The 10,459-nt window shown below is 38.2% G+C and overlaps 1 protein-coding gene across 2 annotated transcripts in view; it reads left to right on the top strand.

The window, feature by feature from the left end:
- Positions 1-272: 272 nt before the first annotated feature.
- The window catches only part of ZMYM4 (zinc finger MYM-type containing 4), a 146,926-nt gene continuing 136,739 nt past the window's right edge, over positions 273-10,459 (top strand). The window contains exon 1 of one of the 2 annotated variants that reach the window (XM_080800227.1): positions 273-683. In XM_080800227.1, coding sequence (XP_080656353.1) covers positions 645-683 — 39 coding nt within the window. In that variant the 5' untranslated portion in view covers positions 273-644. Of the gene's footprint in view, positions 693-10,459 lie in introns of both variants that reach the window. The other variant, XM_080800226.1, reaches the window with a different exon arrangement.

Below are 10,459 nucleotides of genomic sequence, written 5' to 3'. Positions count from 1 at the left end.
GAACTTCAGCTCAATGGCATCGCCGCAGTCAGGTATAAGTTGATGATCTGGACCCCTCACTGACATTCCACCCAATTCTCCAGATAGTCATTTCATCAATTTCTTTCATTCCTCCCTCATCACTGCGTCATGGTCCCTTTAAGGCAGCGGCCATAGTTGAGTGGTGGGAGCAGCTGCTGGCAGCAAAGAGACTTGCAGGATTTGGCCTACCCTTGGCCACTCACCGCGCACGCTCAGGACCGGGGGCTTGGTGGGAAAGGAAGGAGGGGCTTAAGGTGCGCCTGCGCATCTGGGGCGCGCGCAAGGGGCTGGTTTAGTGATCCCTTTAAGAAACCGCAGGCGGAGGAATTTCTCTGAGAGAAAATAATCCTACTCACGGGGCCCCTTGGAGGCCATTAACCCCCCGAGTCCCGGCCCCCCCCTTTCCCGGGCAGGCCCTACCGCCCACGCGCGCACCCGTGGGATCTCTACATCTCCGACCCGGCGCGCGGCATCCGCCCCCTCCTCTCTCAGCGCCAGGCCCGGCTGGGTCCGGGGAAGCTGCCGCGAGGCGGCCGTGCCTGCAGTGTGGGCGGGGGCCGGGGGCCCGAGAGGTTCCGCCGCCACCGCGCCGGGAGCCGCAGCGGTTCCGAGCGGGGCCCAACATGGCGGAGAGAGAGGTGGAGTCCGGCCCCCGAAAGAGGGTAGGTGAGGTGAGGCAGAACTCGGGCGGCGGGCGGCGGGCGGCGGGGGGCGGGGCGGGAGTCGCGTCCCGGGGCCGGGAATGGGCCAGGCGCAGGCTCGTGGAGGGGTCGCTGAGGCCCGGTTGGGGAGAGGTTGCGGGCAGGACTGAGGCAACCTTGGGTATGGAGCGCGCTGGAGAGTGAGTGGTCCTTCGGCAGGTGGGACAAAGATTTGCTGCTGGTTAGGAGGGGGAGGGGCGGGGGTTGTTGTTTGCTTTATTTTTCTTTAAAAAAAATTTTTTTTTTCTGGCACTGGGGGTGGCTTATGGGGGCCAAGGGAGGGAAGTGTCATATTCTTAAGTGCATCTTTAGTAAATCAGAGTCTGGAAGTTTAACTGGGGAGAGGTCAGGTGGGGGTGGTAGTGGCGGGAATAAGTCGTGGACAGGTCTCAAGAGGAATAACCTGGAGGGTTCTTCAGTTAACACCATCGCGAATTCATTTTCCTACCTCCTTTCCCCTCCCCCCCATAACCGTTATCAAGACCAAGGTGGAGGTGGTGCTCTTACCTGTGAAGAAGTGGGGTCGTTGGCATGTCCTCATTTAGATTTTGGCAACTCTAAATGTCGTGTTCTAGTCTAGCCTCTTTACCAGCAATTAAGAACGTTATGACAAGTTTTGTCATCACAAGGGTGTACCCAACCAACGTGCAGAGGTGAAGCCAGTTGTACATGAGAGTTGTTGAATGCCTTTTAAAGTTTGTCTTGAAACTTTTCTTATTTAATTGAGTGATTTTTTTTCAGACGGAGAGCAATACTGTACTATCGACTGAGCAATATTTTTCAGATTTTTAAAAAAAATTTCCTTCCCATCCTCCCAAACCTTAGCATGTTGAGCAGTGAGTTTCCTATTAGGAGTCTTCCTTTGGGGAATGGTCACAAAATGATCAAATTAGTGTTAAGCCAACCACGTAAAAAATTACTACTTAATTTTTACTGACGCTGCCTTTATGATATAGCATAGAATTAGCAATCTCACAATGAATTACAGCTGACATTTTGAGTGCTTACTGTGTGCCTGGCACTGTGCTTTATAGGAGGAATTTAACTTTGCATTAGCTATGTAAAACCCATTTTGCAGATGAAGAAATGTGAGCGTAGAGAGGTTAAGTAGTTATACTTATGGTCAGATAGCTCTTTAAGAGGTTGATCTGGGATTTGAATTCAGGTTTGTCCCAACTACAATGCTTGTGTCCGATGTCAATCTCTGTGTCTCCCCTTAAAACCTTAAATTATAGGGGTACCTGGGTGGCTCAGTTGGTTAAACATAAGATCTTGATCTCAGCTCAGGTCTTGATTCCAGGGTCTTGAATTCAAGCCCCGCCTTGGGCTCCATGCCTAGCATGCCTACCTAAAACAACAAAACTTAAATTATAAATAACCAGAGAAATGTCAGATAGTTTTTTTCTAACAGTTTATTTGGAAATATTTTCAGTTACACAGCAAAACTGAAAACATTTACAGAGACCGTTCGTATACTCACTGCCTAGATTCAACTATTAACATTTTATTGGTTTTATAACGTATTTTCTCATATATCTAGCCTTTTATCCATTATCAGTTATTTTAATGCATTTCATTGTGGTATTTGGAGCAATTAAAATTTAATGATGATAGTCTTAGGGATATAGAAGTTTAAATCTTCCTTATGCAATAATTAGTCATAGCTAGAACAAGATATGTTGTATGATAGTATATTAAATAATTCATTTAATATAAATATTGGGTATGGAATGCACATGTTTTGAGATTTTAAATTACTCTTCAAGCTCTGAGTCAGTTTAAACTGGATCCTCATTTGAGGAAAGGCACGTGGCATGTGGTCTACCAATTAAAATATATAGGATGAATTACTTCAGATGTGTAATGTTCATTCAAGGAGATCTCTGAATCCAGTTGCTACTAATGCTATTAGCATTCATCTTATAAAATGGAATGTTCTGGAAAACATCTAAGCAGGTTGGTAACAAATTCATCTAGATTTTAAATACTTTTTTCTCTTCTAATATACTTTAAAGGTGCCACACTGGTAGTAATCTAAACCATTATTTTTTTAATGTCATGTAATATATATATAGCCCTTCTTCAGATTTTTCCCGTTATTTTACCAATTTCATTGTGGAGGAAGGTTACATTCATTAACTTTTAGGCTCCATAATCCATTTTTTAAGTTATTTTATTTTATTTCATTAATTTTTTTTTAAGTAATATCTATACCCAGTGTGGGGCTTGAACTACAACCCTTGGTCAAGAGTCGCATGCTCTACCAGACAGGTGTGCCTCCATTTTGTTTTTGATATTTGGTTAGAATGTTCAGTAGGGTTATCCTGAACTGTACACATGGTACACATGCTTTTTTTCCTCCCCTCATTTCTTTGATACGTGCTAAACTCATGGATTCTGTATGTGTATATATTCTAAACAGATTAGTGGGGACTATGTACAAAAGTACAATATCTTTTTAAGTAATTTGACTGCTTTGATGCAGCTAAAAAAGTACATAGGCCTAGATAATAAGTTTAGGTTATTTAATCTGAAATTGCATTGATAATGACATGGTGTTGTGTTTATGATGCTTAACCGCTTTGACCTTTATAATCATAAGTCACAAAAAGTTGTTGAGCACATATGCTAATTGTTGAACTGTATGCTATGTATTATGCTGTGATATTTATGATTATCTTGGATAATATATTCTGGCTCTCCTGCTTTTTTGCATCTCCAAAACCCATGACTTTCATGTAATAGGAACTCAAAAAGACTTACATTGATATTAGGTTAAGAAAGTTCACCTGTTAGAGTAGAGGTTCTAGGGTTTGAGTACCGAGTTATTTGCTTTGTAATTTTGGTTGCTTCAGTAAATCTTACACAGCATCTTTTATACTCCAAAATTGTCTCCTGTGGATTCAGATTTAGGGATCTTCTGATTGTTCTGGATTATGGTTAGATGGGAGAGTGTATTTTACGACTTAGGTTAATCTTAAATTCTGTGTAGGACTGCTGGCTGTCTTTTATGCTTGTGGGCATTTAGAACAATAGGTATTCATTAGATAAGGTTGATTTGATTGTATTCTGACTATATTGGAATGCCAGTCTTTCAGTTTTTGAACTTGGGGAAGCTAATTATGTGGGTGGGTCAGCACCATATCCATCAATCATCTGTGCTAAGAACCAAGTTCATATGAAGTTCATATACACATAGTCTGTCTTTCTTTAAAGTTAGGATATTTTTGAGATATTTATGAATTTTAAGATTATAAAATGTTTACTTTCTAATGTAAGTTTTAAAATTCATTAGTTAGCCTTGTAAATACAAGGCTAACTAATTAATTAATAATTAGGCTAACTAATTAATAAATTACACATGGCTGTTAAAATAAACTTATGAAGCATGCATGAGATCTAACTAAATCTGGTGGCCATATTTTTTTGTGAAATTCCTATATCTTTTCAAAGTTTACATGCAGAATGATGACTTTGGTAAATGTATATGTTATTACATGGTCTAAGTTGTATCCACTCAAACTTGTCTGTATATTAAATTTGAGGCATATGTGTTTGGTATGCTTAAAAGAAAGATAAGCATATGTATAAGTAGTATGCTTCCATTTTTGTAAAAATTGACCATTTTCCCTTCCCCACATATGTGTCTATATTTGTATATGTATGAGCTTGGAGAAAGTCGTGGAGGCTACATGTCAGGCTACATGTTACTGTTGATTACCTCCAACGGGTGGGGATAAGGAAGGAAAGAGTAGGGAAAAATTTTTGCAAAATGGAAAAACAATCGTATAATATTACGTGAAAATATAGGCTATAAAGTGTTATCCATATTATTATTGTAAATATGTAAAGAGTGAACATGCATGTAGGTAAGGAATAAAAAATAACATGAACAAATGAAAACATTGATTTTTATCATGTGATGGGATTATGGAGAAGTTTTGTTCTGGGTTTCTGTTATTTTAATATTTTATAATAAAATAATTGCAAAAGGTTGATCCCTCTTAATTCCTTGATGAACTTTTAATCTTTTCTCTTTTCACTAAATGTGTTACTTAAAAAGCACAATGGTACATATTAAAAATATTTGCAGCTCACATGTACACAGTGTAAAGCATGTCCTTGAAGAATGCATTGGCTTTGTATAGAGAGCATTTGAAGAGGCCATTCTAGCGTTGATGATTCTGAATTATTTTCACGGTACCCATCTTATAACTAGCAGAGGTTTCTGTAAATAAAGGTAATACTTGATATTTATAAGCATTTAAGTTTTAGTCATTATTTTAATTATTTTATGTGTAATATATCCTCCAATCCTCATTAATTCCATAAACAGTGATCACTATTATTGTCCCATTTTATAAATGAGGAAACTGAGGTTCAGAGATTTTTTTTTTTTGCTCAAGGTCATAATATAATAGGATAAACCAGTATCAGGTATTACTGAAAAATTATACTGTTTGATAGTGTAGATTTCATTATAATAGTGTAGTGTAGAATTCATTAGATAGTGTAGATTAGATAGTGTAGAATTCATCATAATAACATAAAAGTTAATATGTCAATTGTGTGTAACATGTAACATAAAACACATACATGTAATATGTATAATAATAGTCTAGGTACTGAATTATCTGGGATTTTTGGTGGTTAAAATCATTGGAATCATACTTAAATTGAGGTGTAAATTCTCAGGATGCATTGAAATACATTCTAGTTTGAGATAACCTTAAAACATCTTCACAACTCAGAGGTTTATTTTTAAGAAAGTATACACTAAATATTTTAAAGCTATTTATTTTTAAAGATAAAGTCTGTGCTTCCTTTGAAAATAGAATGATTTTCTAATTTACTAAAGACCATTTAAGGAGATAAATGTAAAATTGCAATTTTATGGATATTTAGTGACTATTTTGAATTCTGTATTAGGAAACTGACCACTCTTTAAAGAAGACTGATGTTTCTTTTAAATATTCTGATTATTTTACTGTGCATTAATTATGTAATTATTTTAGCAAAGGAAAGAGAAAGGAAAGCATTATAGCATAGTATTAGGTTGAACCATATAAAATTGCTAATAATTTGACCATTTGACTTATAAAAAATGCATTTTCTTTTTTTAATTTTTTTGAACAACTGTAATCAGTTTATTAAAAAGGTTGACGTAAGCATGTGCAGTGGTGACTTCAGCCTCAACTCCTGGCTTAGTAGTGATGAACGTAATTTGCTTTAGCAATCTCAAAAGGACGGTGCATGTCAGGGAGTTGCTTGTGGATCCTCATCTGGAAATGATCCCAAATCTTAGAACCTTCACTACAAGGAGTTTTCCTTGTAGTGATTTTCAGAGTCGTGGTAGGCATCCAAAGTTGTCTTTCTACTTTGAGATTCTTCTTTGTCCCTCTGATCAAGTCGCAGATACCTTCTCCAAAGATTTTACATTGTGCTGGTTAGAGTAATTCTACTTTGGTGAATTGCCGCCTCTGTTTCCACGAGTATCTTCCTGGTGTCTTTAAAAGCCTTGTCTGCAGTGCAGCTTTCTGATGGACTTGTTCCTTGGAGAGAGCAAGCAGTGGTGAGTGAGGAGCAGAAGTGGGGCGCCCAGAAGCTCTCTTGTAGCTACGACTATGTCTTCCTTAAAGAGCCAAGAATGCATTTTCAAATAGCTGAACGTAATAGAGCATGGGCTTTTCAAAGTCAGGTTATGGTACAGTCTCTAGTATTTAGCAATATTGGGATAATAACACCCACACCCATTTATGCTTAGGGAATATGCATAATATTACTTTGATTTCATTCCTATCTTTCTGGCCTCCTGGAAGCTTGTGTTAGCTGCCTTCCTGCTTTTCATCAAAGATAATACCTGAGCAAACCTTTTCTATCCCACATGGACTACCCACTACTCTTTGAGGTTAAGGATCGTGTGTTCATCTTTCTTTACATCTCCTAACTTGTTGTCTTATAAATTTAAATGTGATATATATATACACATAGAAATACATACTGTACATTTATAAACAAAAATTCAAAACCCATTTTTATTCTGTTTCATAATTTGATACTAATAGAATATAAAATACAGATTGGTACAGTGAAACTGCATATTCCTCTTACCCAACTTTGACAGCTGAACAGTTCTCAACATTTTGCTATTCCTCTCTCATCCAACTTTTTTTTTTGGTCGAAATAATTTTAGTATATATGCTTCTGAAGTGAGCACTTGGTCAAAATAATTTTAAAGAAATCTCAGGCATGACATCATTTAATCTATACATACTTGGGCATGTATTTCTAATAAGTGAGAATTAAAACGAAACAACTCCAATACCATACCTAGTAAAGGTAAGAGTTCCTTAATCCAGTCTTTTCAGATTTCTTTGGTTCTCTAAATTTTTTTTTTTTTTTACAGTTGGTTTGTTTAAATCACTATCCAAATAAGATTTGCCATTTTATTTGGTTTATCTGCCTCTTAAATTTCTCTTAACTTCAACTATTGCCCTCCCTACTGTATACACCCTGTACTTTTTCCCATGCTATCTCTTTGTTGAAAAAACTGGGTCATTTGTTCAGGAGAATTTCCCACATTCTGGATTTGGCTGCTTGAATTCTTGTGGTGTTTTAACATGTTCAATTACCCTTCATATTTCCCGCAAATTAGTAGTTACATATAGAGCAGTTCTCAACTTTGGCTGAAACTTGAGAATTACCTGGAGAGCTTTTAAATATCCTGATTCTCAGGTTACATTTCAGATTCATGAAATTAGAATTCATGGCTGGATTTTAGGCATCAGTATTTTAAAAAATTTCCCAAGTGATTTGTAGTCAAGATTGAGAACTTGAATTGGTAGAGCTTTATGAGATTTAGGTTCAGTTTCTTTAAGAAAGAAAAATTCGTGACAAAAAAAGAAGAAAAATTCATGAATAGAGTTATATATAACTTATTTCCAATCAGTTTTAAGAATAAAAGGGTGTGCTGTTTACAGTGGGATAATAACCATAAACTGGGACTGTCTGGACAAATTAGGATATATAGTCACCCTATTAGATGATGCTAGTAGATGGTGAATTCTTGCTGCATTATTCCAGGAGGCACACTTTTAGTGTGACTAAAATTGGTCAATTTATATTCTGCCTGGGGGAATCTAAACATTATAGTTTTTGTTTTTGGTTTTTTAAAGATTTTATTTCTTTATTTGACAGATCACAAGTAGGCAGAAAGGCAGGCAGAGAGAGAGGAAGGGAAGCAGGCTTCCTCCTGAGCAGAGAGCCCGATTCGGGGCTTGATCCAGGGACCCTGAGATTATGACCTGACCTGAAGGCAGAGGCTTTAACCCATTGAGCCACCCAGGCACCCCTAAACATTATAGTTTCTTAACATCTCACGTAATGAATTATCAGTCATAGATGATTTTCCTAGGTCTGTGATTTCATTAGAGGAGTGATTTTTTTTTTTTAAAGGATTTTTATTTTATTTATTTGACAGAGATCACAAGTAGGCAGAGAGGCAGGCAGAGAGAGAGGGGGATGCAGGCTCCCCGCTGAGCAGAGAGCCAAATGCGGGGCTCTATCCCAGGACCCTGGGATCATGACCTGAGCCAAAGGCAGAGGCTTTAACCCACTGAGCCACCCAGGGACCCCTGTTTGTTTTTTTTTTAACATCTGTTATTCACTGGAATTCTTCCGTAAAGAATTTCTTCATCAATTATTTGGTTACCCTGTAATATTTTTATGGAAAAGCAGAGAGTAAATGCTTATTTTTCCTCCTTTATTTATCAACTTTCAGAAAAATGAATCGATGCCAGAGCAAATCCTAAAGGTGAGGCTTGGGAGGTGATATCATTATGAAAGCATAGATTTTAATATGTTTGCTATATTTAAGTGTGTTGTGGTCAGTATTCTTTTTGGTGTTTAAATTTGTCTCATTTTTTATTAATGGCTATCTGTATTAGAATTCTAACATAACATCCATATGTTATCCATGTGTAATCCATAACAGATTACTACCAGTTTGGTGGCTTAATATGGCAGAAATTTATTCTCTCTCTGTTCTGGATGCTGGATGTCTGATATCAAGGTGTCAGTAGGCCCAGCTTCTCTCTGAAGGCTCTAAGGAAGAATTTTTCCTTCATCCAGCTTTTGGAAGGATTCTGGAAGTTTCCGGTGGTTTGATTTATATTCCTTGATTTGTGGCAGCATAACTCCAGTCTGCCTCCCTCTTCCCATGGCCTTCTGTGTTTTCTTTTCTGTCTCTTTTAAGGATATCTTCATTGGATTTAGGGTCCAGCCTAATCCTGGATGATCTTGTCTCAACATCTTTACCTTAATTACATCTGTGAAGACCTATTCTGCTCACATTCTGAGCTTCTGGATGCATATGTCTTTTAGGGGCCACAATTCAGCCACTACAGTCCACCTTCTTGTCCCTCAAACTTGACATCCATCCCATATACAAAATACATTCATCTGTATCCCAACATCCCCCTTATAGCATGAATTCTTTTTTTTTTTTAAGGATTTTATTTATTTATTGTGATTCTGGGTATGACCCATCTGGGATAAAATTCTTCTTCATCTGTATTCCTGTGAAACCAGAAAACAAATTTTTTGCTTTTTTTTTTTTTTTTTAAGATCTTAATTTATTTATTTGACAGACAGAGATCACAAGTAGGCAGAGAGGCAGGCAGAGAGAGGAGGAAGCAGACTCCCCGCCAAGCAGAGAGCCCAATTCGGGGCTCGATCCCAGGACCCCGGGATCATGACCCGAGCTGAAGGCAGAGGCTTCAACCCACTGAGCCACCCAGGCGCCCCAAGTCTCTGCTTTCTTGATACAATCCTGGGACAGGCATGGGATAGACATTCCCATTCCAAAAGGAAGGAAATGGAAGGAATAAAGGGATCACTGGTCCCACTTAAGTTCAAAACCCAGCTGGACCAATTTCCTTAGGTTTCAGGACCTGAGAAAAATTCTCTCTGGCTTGATCCTCTTCCCTCTGGGTTTATTGAAACACTGTAGACCCCTGCTTTGAGCCTACTTTTCTGGCTTCTACTTCTGTGTACCTTTCTTTTTCTTGAAGGATAGCACATGTTCACACATGAGTAGCTTTATTAGCTCTTTCCTGCCAGTAGAATTCCAGATTTTTTTTTTTCATTTTTGTCTGATCTGTTCTTTGAAGTATAGGCTGGTAGTGTTTTTGTTAGTATAATATGTTCACACACCAGGGCACATGGGTGGTTCAGTCACTGGGCATCTGCCTTTGGCTCAGGGAATGATCCCAGGGTCCTGGGATTGAGCCCCGCATCAGGTTCCCTGCTTGGGGGGAAGGAAGCCTGCTTCTCCCTCTCCCATTCCCTCTGCTTGTGTTCCCTCTCTTGCTGTATTTCTCTCTGTCAAATAAATAAATAAAATCTTTAAAAAAATGTGTTCACAAACCTTGAGTCTTCTATGTAAAGGGGGTCCATACAATTAGACAACAGGGTTCTTCGTGGATCCTGATAACCCAGTCTTTATTCCTGATTTAAATTGAGGTGACTGATTGGACCCATGAGTCATACATCTGATATCTTCAGCAAATAGTTGTCTAGCTATACCCTTGGCCCTTTCTCTAGAGCACATTTCTAATGGTGAATTTTGTAATTTTCACATCCTCTTCCATCTGGATGAGCTGAGAACCTCCCAAATCATCAAGAGTTGTTTCCTTTTTGCTAATATTTTCTCAATTTATCTCTTGGGTCTTCCTTTT

The sequence above is a fragment of the Martes martes genome (genome assembly GCF_963455335.1).
Source record: "Martes martes genome assembly, chromosome: 4".
NCBI lineage: Eukaryota > Metazoa > Chordata > Mammalia > Carnivora > Mustelidae > Martes > Martes martes.
The sequence above is the reverse complement of the archived record's forward strand: the minus strand, read 5'-3'. Positions and strand labels throughout refer to the sequence as shown.